The sequence below is a fragment of the Salminus brasiliensis genome, chromosome 12 (genome assembly GCF_030463535.1).
Source record: "Salminus brasiliensis chromosome 12, fSalBra1.hap2, whole genome shotgun sequence".
NCBI lineage: Eukaryota > Metazoa > Chordata > Actinopteri > Characiformes > Bryconidae > Salminus > Salminus brasiliensis.
This window is the reverse complement of record NC_132889.1, coordinates 37,193,889-37,211,091: the sequence shown is the minus strand read 5'-3', so window position 1 is coordinate 37,211,091 and position 17,203 is coordinate 37,193,889. Positions and strand designations below refer to the sequence as shown.

The following is a 17,203-nucleotide window of genomic DNA, read 5'->3' as shown; positions in this document are numbered from 1 at the left end:
TGTGTGTGTAATTGTAAGCCCAGTTTTGGTGTAATGGAAGAAGATTTTCTCCATGATGAATATACTGAGATATATTCTTTATTACTTTGTAGTTTTTATCTTTAGTATGTTTCTTTTTTTAGTATGTTTATTACAACTTTACCTCATTTTCTAACGAATTTGGAAGGCCAGTTAGTCAATCACCGCTCTCTCAGGAGTCGAACCACTGATCCTCAGATCGTAGTGGCAACGCTTTAGTCCACTTAGAGTATGTTTCTTTGAAAGCCTTAATTAAATACCAGAAAACCAACAACGACAATAACTTGTTGGTTTTAGGTTGGGTATGTCTTTAGTTTTGGTTTTAGCAAAGAATCACTAACCTTTCACCACTAAGAATCGTCCTCCACCCACTGGTCACCTCTGTTTTAACCTATAAACTAGGTGTTTATGATAAATTGGCCTGTAATGTAAGCGTGCAAGATAAGGGTTCCTAATAAAGTGGACAGGCAGTGTATAATTTGTGTTCCAGTAAGTGACCCAATTTGAGTTCCTTTTACGGTTGGGGGAACAGCGCCAGTGTCCTGCAAGCCCGGAGGAGGGGAAGTATTCACGCCTCGCTGGGACTGTAACTCTCCGTACCCCCTCAGGACTGCGGGAGAACCAAACGCAGCAGTGCTAAAGATCCCGTTAGCAGAATACACCCTGAAAGGCAAACCTTATCCAAAATAGAGGTGTTGGCCCTTCAGTATGTCACCACTGGCTACACCCACAGGGTCACGCAACCTGACCCCAGAAGCCAAGGCCAAGTGCAGTGTCTTATATCCCTGGAGTGGAGGTCCAGAGAGAGATACTGGCTTTGGGTATCAGTCTATGGGAGTCTATGTTCACACCTACTACTGCACATGAAGCTAGGCACTACAGACAAACACACACACACACACTCTACATCTTCCTGCAAGTTCGGGTCTCCATGCCTTGAGTTAGAGTGTCCAAATAATACTCTGAGATACCTTCTGAAATGATTGTTTGTAAGATAGCATTGCTGCAAGAGCTGCATTAGTGAAGTCAGGGTGTCAGATGATCACCGCCCCACATTATCTCCAAATCCTCAACTCATCCCAAAAGTATTGGATGGGGCACCATCCATCATTCCACAGAACACAGTTCCTCCACTGCTCCACAGCTCAATGCTGGGGGGCTTTAAACCCCTCTACTAGCCCACACCTGGCATTAGGCAGCATGGTGCCAACAGGTTCATAAGAGTCCTATTTTATTGGCAGTACTTCTGTACAGGGACTTGACAAGCTGTGTGTGTTTCTGTGTGCATTTGTGCATGTGTCAGCAATGGGAGCAACTTAAAGTAGCTGAATACATTCATTAGAAGGAGTGTCCACAAACATTTGGACATGCTGTACTCATAGAAATGTGTTAATTGTTCACTCCTCTACAGGATGTCTGCTATGGTCAGTCAGTAATCCCAGAGTCCCTGCATTATTCCACAAGGGAGAGAAAGCATCTGAACTGTTATTCTAATACTGTCTCTGTTCACCTTTCTGCAGATCCAAAGAAAGCAGAGGCAGCTCCCCCTGCTGGTGAGTTACTGCATGTGATATTCAGTGGTGAACTTGATCCTGCTGTTTGCTTTAACTCTGTCTGCACGATGAGAGATGTCTCTGATCTGTTGACCTTTACTTTTTCTGTTGTCTTTTGCTTTTTCGTGTTGAGGTGAGACTGTGTTGCTGAATTATGCATTAATTTAATTCACTTCCTTTTTAAGACAAGGCATTTTACTGAACGCTTACTCCTCTTCTGAAACAGTGACATATTTTCATAAGTGTGCATCTGTATCAGGTTAATCTTCTGTTTATTGATGCATTTTCCTGTTTGCTTTAATATTACTGGAGGAGATGGAAAGCCACGGGAGCAGTGAGTGTGATAACTGAAATAATGTCGAGACACTTACAGTGTAAACATAATAGACTGTTATTGCCACGTTACAACCTCTTAGCTCCAAATCAGCAGCTTTACAAGAGAAGGACAAATCTGTTTAAATGATTTTATTTCAAGACATTTTCATCAAGAAATTTAGAGACAATGTAAAGAACATCTGCTGAATTCACATTTTGTCAAAAATTGAAAATCTGTTGTGCACTAGAAACAATGTAAATGTATTTGTTAGAGTGAGGAGAGAGTTTTAAGTCTATGTGAACTTCTGTGTTTTGTGTAGTGTAGGCTATATTATAGCAATTAAAAGTATGGTGCTATTTTTAAAATGTATATTTTAATTATCCCATGTGAAATGTTTTGCGTAGGTGTTTTTTTGTATTTTCTTATAGGTTATTAGTGTAGAAACTAAGATATCCTTGGAAGATATCCTTTTCTTCTTTGTGTAAAAGAGTGTGTATGTGTGTCACAGTATCAGTGCAGAATCTATGTACAGCTCTGTGCAGAGGTTTTTGGCCCCGAATTACATTATTATAAATCATGTCTCTCAGCAGTGAGAGAGTTTCTACTGGAGAAGCTCCAGATCTCACCAGAACAGATAAAGCAGCTGAACATAAATCCAGTAAAAAGGAGAAACAAGAGCTTCTCATTCTGAAGAAAGAAAGTAGTGAGATCTTGTCGGTGAGCTAGTCGGAAGAACAGAGCTCGGTTCCTCCAGGTTTCTCCTGGACGCCCCACAGTCCAGCCAGCACAGCATGGAGGATGTGTTCAACCCCATCAGCAGCAGCAGCAGCAGCAGCTCACCTGATTTACCATCATTAAGCCCTGATTTACCATCAAACCAGGTGTTGATCTGAGGAGAACTCTAAATAACACTAGACTCCATGAGAGAGGAGAACTTTGGAGATGTTCTAATGAAGAACACAGTGATGGAGAACCACCACCACTTTCTGTAGGAGTGTTATTAGTGTTTTACTGGGGAAATAAACACTTACTGTCCAGATAAGCAGATTTCCGTTCAAATTTTCTTTTTTTTTTACGGGGAACTAAAACCTTTGTACAGTCTGTCTATGTGATGCGTATCTTGTGTCCAGTGGATCATGATTTTTGTCTACTGTGCAGTATTTTTGATTTTTTTTGCATGATCACACACAGGCCTGTTTTATTTCACCCACAAGTTTCCTTTCCAGCTGAGGTCAGGACAGCGGTCAGACTCTGCTTTATGTGATTTAACTGTTTCCTGTCTGCTGATTAACTTGACCTGTCCGCTTGCTGTTGTTTCTTTTCATGCAGAGGAGGATGAGGGGAGAGACGGTAAGGAAAAGAAACGCCAACACTCCTCGCTCTGTATGCTCGTGTCTTGTGTCTGTGCGTGTGTGTACTGTGTTTTGTCCTGATCAGCCGTTCACGAGGATGAGCGTGCTCGTCACTCTGAGCTGTCAGTCACTGGCTCTGGCGGTGGATCCGCATGTCCATTCCAGCAGTTCTGACTGGCGAGATGAAGACTGAAACATCAAACAAACAGTTCATGTACTCATGAAATCTAGGATTGCTCTGGCGAAGGCAGACCCTTTTCTTCAGTTTTTTGGGTCAACATGTGGATCCAACATGTGGATCCAAGCCCTAAGATTAACCCTTTAACAGATACACTAAGAAATCCATTTGAAAAACAAATCTATTGAATCCTCATTTAGAAACCTTTCAGGGTTTTTCTTTTCTTTTTTCGATGACCCATTCAGAAAGCAGATACACAAGTCAACCAGCCGGTCCAGATAGGGTAATTCTAGGCATGAACTATCATGAAATACAGAAATACAGGAGAACAGTGACTGCATTACAGTAAAACTAGTAACAGTGCATCTAGTATCAACACCTGTATAAAGATTTATTCTAAACGTAGTTGTAATATATATAATATGTAATATAATAGAACTACAATAGAAACAGAATATAATCTATATTACTTTAAAATGTAGTTAGCTACTATATATTTAAATATATAAAATATATATTTTTATTTATATATAATATTTAAAATAATTTGAAAATGTTATTTTCTAATATTGTGCAGCTCTTACTCAAAGATATAGAAATATACTGTGGTTACAAAGTCTGCTAAAGGGTTAATAGCAGAATAATACACACTGAGTTTATGGTGTCAAAGTGACTTGCTTATTGCAACAGAAAGGGTTACACTCACTTTTGTCCATGATTATTGGCAATAAGGTGACCTAAAGATACAGGACTGTGTTTCGCCAAAGCATTCAAATGAAAACCTGTGTTAGTGGTGAAAAATGCAACATTTGTTATTTTTAATTGTTTAATGAAGTGAAAAACTGTGTATTCTCCTGGTAACAAGTCAAAGTGATATATACTTTCTCTCTCTGCAGTGAGTATATATGTGTATATATGTGTGTGTGCCTAACAGAGAACATTACATGCATTCCCAATCCCAGTCTTGAGGATATCAAGCTCTGTGCATTTTTGAACCCCCACCCTGCTCTAACACAGCAGATATCTTAACGTCTATCTTATCAAGTCCTTTATGCACCTAGTATGCTGTTTCAGAGTGGTACAGGCAGAAAGACACAGTACTTTGGATCCTCAGGACTGTGATTGAGATCTGTTGATGTCTATACTGTATGATGTGTAGAAATGGAAATCTTAAAGTGAGGTTTACTGTCTCGTGTGTGACAGAGAAACTGCTGGAAATGGTCATTTCCAGGTGAGCACTTTGAAGGCTGCTTTCTGTTCCTAGTAAGAACAGAAAGGCTTAAAGCACTGTTTCTAAAGCTGCACTATGTAAGATTGAAAGCGTGGTTTTTACCCCCCCCCCCAAAAAAAAAATAAAATAAAAATTACTATATATAATAATACCCAAAATAACTGGGCATATTGAATTAAAAAAGCTAATATTACAGTGTGTATTGTAAAACCCCTGCTATAAAGCCTAGACCAATTCAGAGCTGTTTTTTGCTTAAAAGAAGATTCAGCTGGGTGGGCTCCTACGGGGGTGTACTCAAGGCCTGTCTACATGTTTGTTTATTTCTGGTCCTTGTGTCACAACATCTCAGTTTAACCACAACTTCGGACTATAAACCTGTACACCTGCCAGTTGTACTCTACCTTCATGACATACTTCACACCCGCCTCCTCCACCCAGTCTCCTTCCTCTTACCTCATCGCTCACCTGAGCTATGGGGGGATGCCAGAATGTACAGACCCTCCTCAAGCTGCCCTGGACTCCATCCCAAAGCCTACTGAGTTCGCTCCTTGTATCACTTTCTTGGATGGGGTCCATACCAGGAAACAAGCCGCTTAGGCAAGGCTTTTTCAGGACCTAATCCATTGAAGGGCCCTGAGTCAGACCCATTTCCCCCAGCTGTGATGTCTCTGGGAAGGACCCTTCCAAAGTTCATTGCTCTTTAAAGGGCAATGTATATTATATCACCACTGTATCAGTGTGGCATAAAATGTTTAATATTATTACTTATCGCAATTATTTCTGCTACAATATATATAAAAAAACGTATTGTGACAGGCCTAGTTGAGCCCCTGCGCAAGGCCCTTATCCTTCTCTGCTCTGGGGTGCTGTGGCATGGCCTACCCTGTAAGAAGAGAAGGATTGTGTTGTACTGTACCAGTGTATAAGTGGATAGACCTTTTTCAAAGTCTTACATAGTGCTGCTTTAAACTGACTAGTCAGACTTTGCTGGCTTAGTTACTTCTGGTTGGCTGGGTCTTATTGCAGAAAACGCCTGACCTTGGGGTCAGCCCGTTTACGAAGTGCAACTTCCATGTTCCACAAATCACATTAACCTTAGCCCATAAAGCCGAGAGCACTGGACTGAAAAGAGGTTTTATGGAGGCGCATGGCATCACTTGACAGATTTTTGCTGATGATATTTTGTAAATAAAGGCATCTGAGGATTGGTCAGCTGGTTAATGCACCTTTAAACACCCTGCGTTCTTCACTAGAGCTCTGGCAAGGATGCAAATTCAGTTTTCCAGGAAGAACCCAATGCAACCAAACATGTAACCCAAATCATAACTAAAACATAACATGAAAACCTTGATGATTATGTTCTGGTCACCATAGTAGATGCATAAATAGATCTTCTTGCCTGTGCTCACTCCATGGAGAAAGGCAAGGAGGTCTATTTGTAAAATGACTGTGTTGTCTTAATTGGTTAAAAAATTACTTAATTAAGTGCTATGCATTTGTCTTCATCCTACAATATTGATAGAACAGGAGGGGTGCGTGAGTGAATGTGTGTGTATGAGTGTTTATGTGTTTGTAACTCCAGTAAGTCAGATGTTCAAGAAGGCTCTACTATCTTTGACTAACTTAATTAGCTCCTAATGTATTCCCTCACTCTTTCTCTCTCTTTCTCTCTGATCTAGAGTTGCCTGAGGATGGTAAGACACACAAAACCCTTAGCATGTATTTGTCTAGGACATATACATGGCAAATATCATGTTCTTTAGGAAAAGAGTGCAAGTGTCTTTCACATCCTAGGGTGCAACCAGAGGATATGAAAAGGGAGAACGTTCTAAGATAAAAGCTGGATGCTTAAGGCTTTCATATTTGTAGCATAACTGAGAACATTGTCATATTAACCAAGTTAATAATAACCCGGTCATTAAACCCAGATGTTTTAGTAATATATGTAAACAAAAAGTACCTTTTGTAATCTCTCATAGTTGTACAGACACATACAGACTGTATTACAGAATATCATTCTTGAAGGAGGCTCTCCTTGGTGGTGGGAAAGCACTGTCTCTTCAGTCTGTGGATGACCATAACCTGTCTGCCCTGTCATTTTCAAATACTGATATGACTTTAACATGACCTCTGTGACCCTCCCTTTTAGAGCATGTGCCCGGGGAGGAACGTCAACTCTCTGAAATAACCGGCCTGTTCGTGGAGAGACCTCAAAGTTCAGTAGCAACCAAAGGTCAGTCAATAGACTCTTTAACTGTATACCAGCAAGGTGGAACTACAAGGGAGGGGTTTCTAATAAAGCAGTTGCTGTAAATGTTTGTATTGTTATAGTGTTATTTATTTTACTGCAAAGAATCAAGTCTTAGTGAGCAAGACAAAGTGCAGTGCAGGATAAACCCCCTAAGGCCTGAAGTAATAAATCTTTTGACCACTTATAAATGTTTAATACATGGTATAAAGTCAATGTAATGCACCAGTATGCTGATATAATCATTGATTTGCTGAGCAGTAGTAATAGTCAAGTCAGATTTATTTGTATAGCTTTTTACAACTGTTGTTGTTACAAAGCAGCTTTACACAATCAGTAATAAATAAAAAGAAAAATCAATAACATAAAAAGACGTGAAAAATCTAGGACCCCCAGTGAGCAGCCAACGGCGACAGTGGCAAGGAAAAACTCCCTCAGAGCTGGAGAAAGAGAAGCCTTGGGAGGAACCAAGACTCACAAGGGGTCCAGACCCATCCTCCTGCAAAGAAAATATCTTAGACTGCAATAGACTACAATAAAATGTCCTAGCACGTTTTTAAATCTAAATATCTGCTATTTCTCTTTTTTTTTCTCACATTGTTCTAAGAATATTAGGAGATTATTTACCAATTTACTTATTACCAGTTTTTTTTTTAAGTTTAGTTTAGTTATTTAAGTATAAGTTAAGTATGTTTATCTACTGAAAGTGTAGCATTTCGCTAGTGGATCACTTTGCTTGGTTAATGCATTATTTCTTAAATGATATTAAATTATCTGTGGTTTCTTGATCTTGAAGTTATCTTACCAAAGAATAATACACTTGTAGTAGGTAAATTCTTGAAACAAGTCAAAAAAATGACTAAATATAAAATAAATAATAAAACAACAACCACAGAATAAGAAGTATTAGACATTTAGACTATATTTAGAAGGATTTCTAAATGTATTTTTTGTCTGTAAAGTTCTGTCACATATCAAAGTGTTGATAGGATGACAAAGAGATTTTAGGAGTTTAAGGATGTGAAGTGGGGGGCAGGTGGTTGGAGACCTCAACCGTGAGTTGATGGAAGTGTAAAGGCAGTAGATGGTCCGCTTGAATAATCACAGTTTTAATCACTGTTGGTAACAGGGAAAAATATAACATTTGTGGCCAAAGTGGACTCATCAAACCTGCTGAGGAAGCCAGCGATGAAGTGGCTGAAAGGGAAGTGGCTGGATCTGGGCAGCAAAGCTGGCAAGCATCTACAGTTCAAAGAAACCTACGATAGGAACACCAAGGTGTGTTTGTGTGGGAATTTACGCAGATATGTCTTATTGATCTGTGTCAGTAAATGTGAACAGAGTCTCCCTCTGCTCTTTGTTTTAGATATACACCTACGAGATGACTATTGTGAAGGTGGTTGATGGAGATGCAGGAGGTTACCGCTGTGAGGTCACGTCCAAGGACAAGTGTGACAGCTGCACTTTCGACATCACTGTTGAAGGTATGCTGTAAAGCCCAAAGCCTGAAAGTCTCAATCTGTTCTCAATGAGAGCTCAAAGAGGCTCTTGGTGATTTAAGGAGATTTCCCCTTAATCGTTTGGTGAAAAATCTAACTTTCTATCTCTAACACTTTTTTTCTCATTCACTAAATGTGGTCAGTCAGCAAATATAAGTTTTGTTTTTTACAAAATTGCCCGGCTTGAGAACTACTAAGGTTTGAAACTTGTATACCCAGAATTCTTAGATAATATTCTTAAACAGATTAGATTAGGTTTAGGATTAGATTAGGTTTAGGATTAGATTTTCTTACCTGCACATCTCTATATAAAACTAATTTCATCTACTGAATAGAATAGATACATTTAAGGTATTTAGCAGATGCTTGTGATGCAGGTTGGTCGAACCAGACGCTCACGGATGAAAACAAAGAAAGAAAGATCATCCACAGATACAGTAAACGATACAGACCAGGTCAAAACCAATAAAGGAAAACAAAGACATGGACAAGGCCAAAATCTGAGTCAAGATCACAGGCATCGGTCAAAACTAACAGCAGACAAGATCAGATAAACAGAGCAAAAGGGTCAAAGCAAAAAGTGGAAAACAGGTCGAAAACACGATCAAGGCAAACAGTACAATGCGTTTGCTATGCTAACGAAAATACGATGGCAAAACGATGGCAAAGAGTCAGACTATAGAGAGGTTTAAATACACAAATGGCCGTAGGAACTGTTCATGACTGACTGGTTGAGGACATGTGACAGTTGGGTGAGTCTGGGAGGAATCATGGGTAGTGTAGTCCCGGGAGTGTGACAATGCTCTTCTCCAGAGCGAGTTACAGAAGGGCTTCGCTGTTTACCCAGAAAATATCCTTAGCTAGTTTGTATAGACTAGGATCCAAAAGAAACCTCATTTATTTTAATGGTTAATAAATATGTGAGAGATCACAGGAAAAAAAACAGGCTGGATGACAGCTATGATTTAGATGCTGTGTGACATGCTTTAGCCCATGTCTATAGATAACAATAAACAGTGATTCAGACAGTGTCAGAAACCAAGTAAACAAGTGTTTTTTTGGTTTTATAAATTAACATAATTTCCACAATCTTGCAGTCCTAATTGGTGGGGTATAAGCTTAAATTGTAGCTCCAGGGTGAAACTAAAGCAGCAAATGTCAGACACCAAACATGTCTTGGTTAATAGACTACATTTGGGGAAATTGTGTCAGTTGGATTTTTGGCCAAACGGTTCCTTTAATTAGTTAGTATAGAGATTCAGCTACTTTGGGGATTTCATCACCACATCTTCTTGATCTCATCCTTCAGCTGCAGAAGAGGTGCAGCAAACAAACATTCTGGAGGCATTCAAACGATCGTGAGTCTGTGCATGTGTGTGTGTTTGTGTATTTGTGTGTGTGTGTGTGTGATTCTCCTTCATTAGAGGCTGATGATAAATCGTTTGATGTCTTGGTCTCTATGTGCCTCGGTCTGTCTCATTAGCTGTGTGTCACAGCCTGGCTGTTCACTGTCAGGCCCACAGGCAAAGTAATCTGAAACTACTGTTACTTAAATAAAACAAGGACTCAAGCAGAAACAACAAGAGTCGTTGTCGAGTTATTATTGAAACTAAAATCAAAATTAAATTAAATTGGATTAAAGCAGAAATTAGTGTGAATTTTGGTTATTTGGTTATTGGTATTTTCATTTTCATGATAAATAAACAGTAAATCTTTCTAAAGAGAAATAAAACATAAAGAATGCTTATATTAAACCGCATTTATATAGAATTTAAAATCCTCTTTATATCACATCCTGATATATATATATATATTCAGAGGTGTCGAGTGATGAAGTACAAATACTTTGTTACTTTACTACAGTAGAAATGCTGGTTCTCTAAACTTTACTTCAGTAATTCTTTATTCTTACATTTTCCCCCAATTATCTGAACTTTCTCCTCCTTACATTCGTTTCTCCTATTTCATTTCCCTTTGTTTTCATTCCGGCTCGTCATCAATAAAAACCCTCTCCAGATAAATCTCTCCATCCGGAAAGTGAGAGTCTGATCCTGATTGGATGAGAAGTATAAACAGACTCCATTCTGACTCCCTATTGGTTTATAAGAGATCCATCACACCTGCACACGTCCCATCACTCTCCAGCGAGCTCACAGCAGACGTCTGTAGTCTAGTATGAAGTTTTTGTTTTTTTTTTTTTTTGGGGGGGGGGGGGGGGGTAGAGCACTATATTATATTACACAATATTACATAATAAACATACTATACATGAATATCCTAAATAAACACATGATTTATGACTTCTACAGTCTGTCTCTATATGCTTCTTATGTATGATTTGTTATTTCTTCTAGTTGTTTGTTCACACTGGTGTGAAAGAGCTTGGGGAACAGCTGTCTCTGCGGTGGTTTGTGTGTTATCTCAGGTGTGAAGAGTGTAAAGAGCTCAGTTTAGTTCCACATGGACTCACTCTGAATCCAGAGACGTTTCTGTAGCGACAGCAAAGTCTCAAGGAATTACTGATATTACTGACTCTGTGAAGCAAGTGTGATTTATAATGATTTCGTCTTATTTATTTAAACAGTGTGGCTGAATGTCTTGTATGTAGCATGAATGTCTTGTATGTGCCCCTAAAGGTACATGTCTACTGCCGACAAATCCGTCATCCGAAATTCCACCCCTGTTCATTGTCAGTGGATAGTAGCAAAAAAACTGCAGTTAAAAAATGGCAAATTTGAGCTGACCATTGTGAATCCAGCTACTGTCAGACTTTACAGAAATACTGAATTCAAAAAGGCCTTTTATAGAAATATAATTAGAAGATAATTCATATGATTTTTTTTTTAATACACAACATGTTTGACACATTTCTTTGTGTCCTGCATTGTATACAGATACTACTTACATAAGTAGTGCTTCACTGTTTACTCCTAAATATCCTTAGCTAGTTTGAATTGGCTGGAATCCAAGATGCTAGACGCTTAGAAATAACTAAAGTCAGTAGGCATACTTAGATACACAATACTCAACATACACTAAATTTAGCCTGAATGTTAAAAAAAAGTCTGGATGCTTGTTTTCTGTGGATCTTGAAGGATGGTGGGTCAGGCCGAGCTGTACATGCCATTAAATACGGAGGAGCTGGTCCATTCTTGGTTTTGTAGGCCAGAGTCAGGGTTTTGAACCTGGCTGAACTTGAAAAAATGAAACATTGAAGACAGGCCGTGCTTTACTGTGCTTTCTGTGCTCAGTCTGTCATCTCTGCTGCGTTATCAATGTATTTGAGCGTTACAGTGTAAACCTGTCCACTGAAATACATGTAACTCCTTTTTGTCCACCTGCAGAGGAGATGCTGGAGAGGATGCTGGTGATTTGGACTTCAGTGGTCTTCTCAAGAAAAGGTCAGGAAATGGTCACTCATTTCTTTAAGATTCATGTCATAGCTATTCATGAGGAGTATTTTCTGTATACTACTGTACAATTCTCCTAATGAACAGCCTAATGAGACATTGTGATTTATGCCAATGTCTTTTATGAACATGCTGAGGTAAAGCAGCCTAAAACAAGCTTCTCTAATTGTTATGGTTTATGTTAAAGTACCTACTAAACAACAATGTGATGCAAATCCTCCTGGAGTACTGAGCTCCTCTAAATATTCTGTAGACCGGCTGTTGAACTACCTACTACGCCATGTGCCCTTAGGATGTCCTAATTCCACCTGAGTAAAAGTGCAAGTATTATATATGTAAGTGTACAGAGCCGGCCCAGGGCATACTCGAACTAACCGACTGCTTAGGGCCCCAACGCCACTAGGGGGCCCCCAAGAGCATTTACATTTACATGTACATTTAAGGCATTTAGCTGACGCTCTTCTGCAGAGCGACTTACAAAAGTGCTTTGCTATTTACCCAAGAAAAACCTCAGCTAGTTTGAATAGACTAATAATTCAAAGATACTCTAAGTGTAGACTCTACTAAACACAAGTCAGGATGGAGACCACTCTGCTGTCCTCTCAGAAGAGGAGGGTCTTCAGTCTGGGTTTGAGGACAGCGAGTGTTGGACTCTGCTGTTCGGACACCCAGGGAAAGCTTGTTTCACCACTTCGGTGCAGGACAGTAAAAAGTCTGGACGCTCGTCTTCTGTGGATTTTGAGGGATAGCGGGTCAAGCCATAATATCATAATAAAAATTACATATTTTACAAATAACTGAATAATAAAACGAAATGGTATCACACAGGAAAAAGCGATTTTTTTATTAATATTTTCATAGTTGGCTCACCAATCAGTTTCTGTTGGCTGCTGCCACTGTTGGGCAAATGCAGATATGCGGCACATGGATGGTCGAATAAAGGCCTGGGTGCTTCAGCGTATTGCACAATATCTCTTTGCGTATAAAATGATAAAGCATCTGGTGCTGAGGTGGTGGTGGAAAATCCTAGGACCCCATAAAGGCTTGGGCCGGTCCTGTAAGTGTACTCGGAAGAGTACTAATCCGTCAGAACTGTATTTTCCTACATGGAACTGCATACATAAAACCCCACCTGCAATTATAAAAAGCTCTGTATCTCACCTGGCAGAGAGCGGAAACAGAAGGAGGAGCCTGTGGAGGAAGTGGATGTGTGGGAGATTCTGAAGAATGCCAAGCCATGTGACTATGAGAAGATCGCTTTTGAGTATGGCATCACAGACCTGAGGGGCATGCTGAAGAGGCTGAAGAAGATGAAGAAGGTGGAGCCCAAAAAGAGCGATGGTAAGGCGTGTACACACACACACACATATTGCTCTCAAAACCACAATACAACACAGCCAATCAGAGCAGAGCTCGTTTACCAGAATGGTAAAGAAATTGGGACACCCAGTGAAAACCTTTGTCTCTTTTAACACGTTTAATTACATATCACATTACATATGGACGCATGTATGCGGATCCCGTGATGACATATTAGGATTGCTGGAGACTTCTTTATGCATCTTGTGGTCTGCTCTTGGGCTGAACTGCATCTCATGAACTGCATCTATAACCTTCTTCCTGAAGGCCTCAGAGAGCTCTTTGGATCTTGCCATGGTGATCTTCTTCACCCCTCAACCATCAAGATCAGACCAGACTAAACGTCTGAGGTTTAAATAAGACAGACTCCTCCAGAATAATTCTTTCCAACCATGTTCTGATCATCTGTAGCCGATGTTCTGCTCCTGAGTCTGATTCTACACATTAGAAGGAGTGATACATGTGTGTGTGTGGGGGTGGAGGTTGAATGGTTTCCTCACAGGAAAATTACATCTCAATTAATTCCATTTTATAAATGATGACATTTCTTCAGGTGTGTGAGTTTAGTTAGATTACCTCCATCTCTCAGTGTTGATCACATGAAGATCAAATGATTGTGTAAAATGAATGAAGTGAATATTGTTTTTAGCCTATTTGTGGTGTTTTCTGTATCTCAGCCTTTTTACGGAAGCTTGAACCTGCATATTCAGTGGAGAAAGGCAAGAGGATCCAAATGAGTGTGGAGCTTGCAGACCCTAATGCCCAGGTGAAATGGCTGAAGAACGGACAAGAGATCAAACCCTCAGCAAAGTAAGTATTTGTACAGAGTTCAGCGAGTTCTACATTGCCAAAATGAGTGCTGAACGTATTTCCTCTCAGGAGACTGCATGAATGTGTATTTCTGGTTTTACAGGTATTTGTTTGAGACCATCGGGGGAATCCGCAAACTCACCATCAACAAGTGCACACTCTCTGATGATGCTGCATATGAGTGTGTAGTTGGAGAGGAAAAGTGTTTCACAGAGGTCTTCGTTCAAGGTGAATTATCATCATCATCATCATCATCATCATCCTTTACAGATCTGTACATGTTACATACATGTAGTTTGAGCTGCACAGAGCACAGAGCACTAGGCTTATCATTTAAAGCTGTGTGCAGTGGTGGAGCGCTTTCCAACTTCATGGGACTTCTGAGTAAAACACTACAAAATTACTTCCATGAATGATGATGTGCACTCCAGTACTCAGTTAGCAGAATACTTTTCTTTAATGCTTTTAGACAAATAAACCCCCTGAACCCCAGGTTTATTATTCAGTTATTAGTCCCACCGAGTTCAGTATGTACGTTAATGACTAATGTAGGTATGAAAGTGATTTAAGGGTCTAAGGGGTAAAATGTTTCTAAAGCAGAGCACAACATCAAAAACAGCAGGTCTGCAGGCAGGTTTCTCTGTGTAGAAAACCTCAACATTAGCTAAACACATCAGAATGAACAAAATGTAGGTTTGCTTAAACATGAGTTTTATATGTTTACTGAATAATAAGCCATTAAGTGAGAATTAATTATTTGTTGTAATATTAATTACATATATAAAAGCAATAGTAAATCATACTCATACTGTACAATTTTACACTTGTTGAAATTACCTGAAGCCTGGTCTAGTTTTCGGCGGGAATCACTTAACAATTACATATATATTAGCAAAAGTATATTATATTATCTCTGTCTCTGTCTCTGGATAATACTGTGTTGAGTGAGAAAATGTTACAAAATATCAGGACAAATATTTACAGTTCTACAGTACTTGTTACATATTTCTATGTGCAGATTACGTTTAGATGTTTTTTTCTATAAAATGTATTATATGCTTATTATTATTATGTATTATATGCATTTTTGTCATCTTCTCTTTTTTATGCCAGTGTTGTTTAATCAAACTTTACTTTTTGCACAAACACTACAGTTTTCTCTCAGCAAGATTGTAAAATGCTGTGTTGCGACCCTGTAAATGCTGGGTGAAGTTTATTGGTGATGAGTGAGAATATGTGTGTGTGTGTGTGTGTGTGTGTGTGTGTGCAGAGCCTCCGGTCACCATTACTAAGTTGCTGGATGATGTCCATGTGGTGGTGGGTGACAAAGTGGAGTTTGAGGTGGAGGTGTCTGATGAAGGAGCAAATGTCAAATGGTGAGAGGACATCAACGAATAAATACTACTACTAATAATAATAATAATAGAGGGAAATAATATTTTTTTATAAACAAAAGCAGAAGATAAGATGTGTGGCATTTGGCTTTATAGCTAAGTTCAGGTTTCCAGGTCTGGGCCTAAGATCTAAGCGTAGTCCTGCCTTTGTTTGTGCTCTGTTCTTATAGTTCGTACTCTTTCTTCAGTGCACTGTTTTGTGTCTTCCTAACTGTCATAAGTTTTCCTGTGTTGTTCTGACTCCGCAGGATGAAGGATGGGGTGGAGCTGAGTCGCGATGGGAAGTATCGCTTTAAGAAGGATGGAACTAAACACTGGCTGATCATCAACGAGGCCACCAAGGAGGATATTGGAATGTACTATGTCTTTACTAGTGGGGGAGAGTCAAAGGGAGAGTTGGAAGTGGAAGGTACATGTTAGAAATTATTACATTCATTGAGAGTGTCTACCTTTAATTAACTCTATATAACATTAAAATAAACCCAAATAAACATAAAGTCAGTGATCAGTGAGAGTGTCTACCTGTAATTAACTCTATATAACATTAGAATAAACCCTAATAATCATAAAGTCAGTGATCAGTGAGAGTGTCTACCTGTAATTAACTCTATATAACATTAGAATAAACCCTAATAATCATAAAGTCAGTGATCAGTGTGAGTGTCTACCTGTAATTAACTCTATATAACATAGAATAAACCCTAATAAACATAAAGTCAGTGATCAGTGAGAGTGTCTACCTGTAATTAACTCTATATAACATTAGAATAAACCCTAATAATCATAAAGTCAGTGGTCAGTGAGAGTGTCTATCTGTAATTAACTCTATATAACATTAGAATAAACCCTAATAAACATAAAGTCAGTGGTCAGTGAGAGTGTCTACCTGTAATTAACTCTATATAACATTAGAATAAACCCTAATAAACATAAAGTCAGTGGTCAGTGAGCGTGTCTACCTGTAATTAACTCTATATAACATTAGAATAAACCCTAATAAACATAAAGTCAGTGGTCAGTGAGCGTGTCTACCTGTAATTAACTCTATATAACATTAGAATAAACCCAAATAAACAGAAAGTCAGTGGTCAGTGAGAGTGTCTATCTGTAATTAACTCTATATAACATTAGAATAAACCCTAATAAACAGAAAGTCAGTGGTCAGTGAGCGTGTCTACCTGTAATTAACTCTATATAACATTAGGATAAACCCAAGTAAACATGAAGTCAGTGGTCAATGAGAGTGTCTACCTGTAATTAAATCTATATAACACTAGAATAAACCCTAATAAACAGAAAGTCAGTGGTCAGTGAGCGTGTCTACCTGTAATTAACTCTATATAACATTAGGATAAACCCAAGTAAACATGAAGTCAGTGGTCAATGAGAGTGTCTACCTGTAATTAACTCTATATAACATTAGGATAAACCCAAGTAAACATGAAGTCAGTGGTCAATGAGAGTTTCTACCTGTAATTAACTCTATATAACATTAGGATAAACCCAAGTAAACATGAAGTCAGTGGTCAATGAGAGTGTCTACCTGTAATTAAATCTATATAACATTAGAATAAACCCTAATAAACAGAAAGTCAGTGGTCAGTGAGCGTGTCTACCTGTAATTAACTCTATATAACATTAGGATAAACCCAAGTAAACATGAAGTCAGTGGTCAATGAGAGTGTCTACCTGTAATTAACTCTATATAACATTAGGATAAACCCAAGTAAACATGAAGTCAGTGGTCAGTGAGCGTCTACCTGTAATTAACTCTATATAACATTAGAATAAACCATAATAAACAGAAAGTCAGTGGTCACTGAGTGTCTACCTGT

The 17,203-nt window shown here is 38.9% G+C and overlaps 1 protein-coding gene across 6 annotated transcripts in view; it reads left to right on the top strand.

Annotated features, from left to right (window-relative positions):
• mybpc2a (myosin binding protein Ca) overlaps positions 1-17,203 on the top strand; it is a 52,182-nt gene that overhangs the window by 13,651 nt on the left and 21,328 nt on the right. For 4 of the 6 annotated variants that reach the window (XM_072693573.1, XM_072693571.1, XM_072693575.1 and 1 more), the window contains exons 2-14: positions 1,539-1,571; positions 3,217-3,237; positions 6,328-6,342; positions 6,798-6,881; positions 8,026-8,174; positions 8,263-8,380; positions 9,705-9,753; positions 11,740-11,796; positions 12,974-13,146; positions 13,842-13,974; positions 14,078-14,202; positions 15,245-15,350; positions 15,617-15,777. In XM_072693573.1, coding sequence (XP_072549674.1) covers positions 1,539-1,571; positions 3,217-3,237; positions 6,328-6,342; positions 6,798-6,881; positions 8,026-8,174; positions 8,263-8,380; positions 9,705-9,753; positions 11,740-11,796; positions 12,974-13,146; positions 13,842-13,974; positions 14,078-14,202; positions 15,245-15,350; positions 15,617-15,777 — 1,224 coding nt within the window. The remainder of the gene's footprint in view (positions 1-1,538; positions 1,572-3,216; positions 3,238-6,327; positions 6,343-6,797; positions 6,882-8,025; positions 8,175-8,262; positions 8,381-9,704; positions 9,754-11,739; positions 11,797-12,973; positions 13,147-13,841; positions 13,975-14,077; positions 14,203-15,244; positions 15,351-15,616; positions 15,778-17,203) is intronic. The other 2 variants (XM_072693576.1, XM_072693572.1) reach the window with 1 other exon arrangement.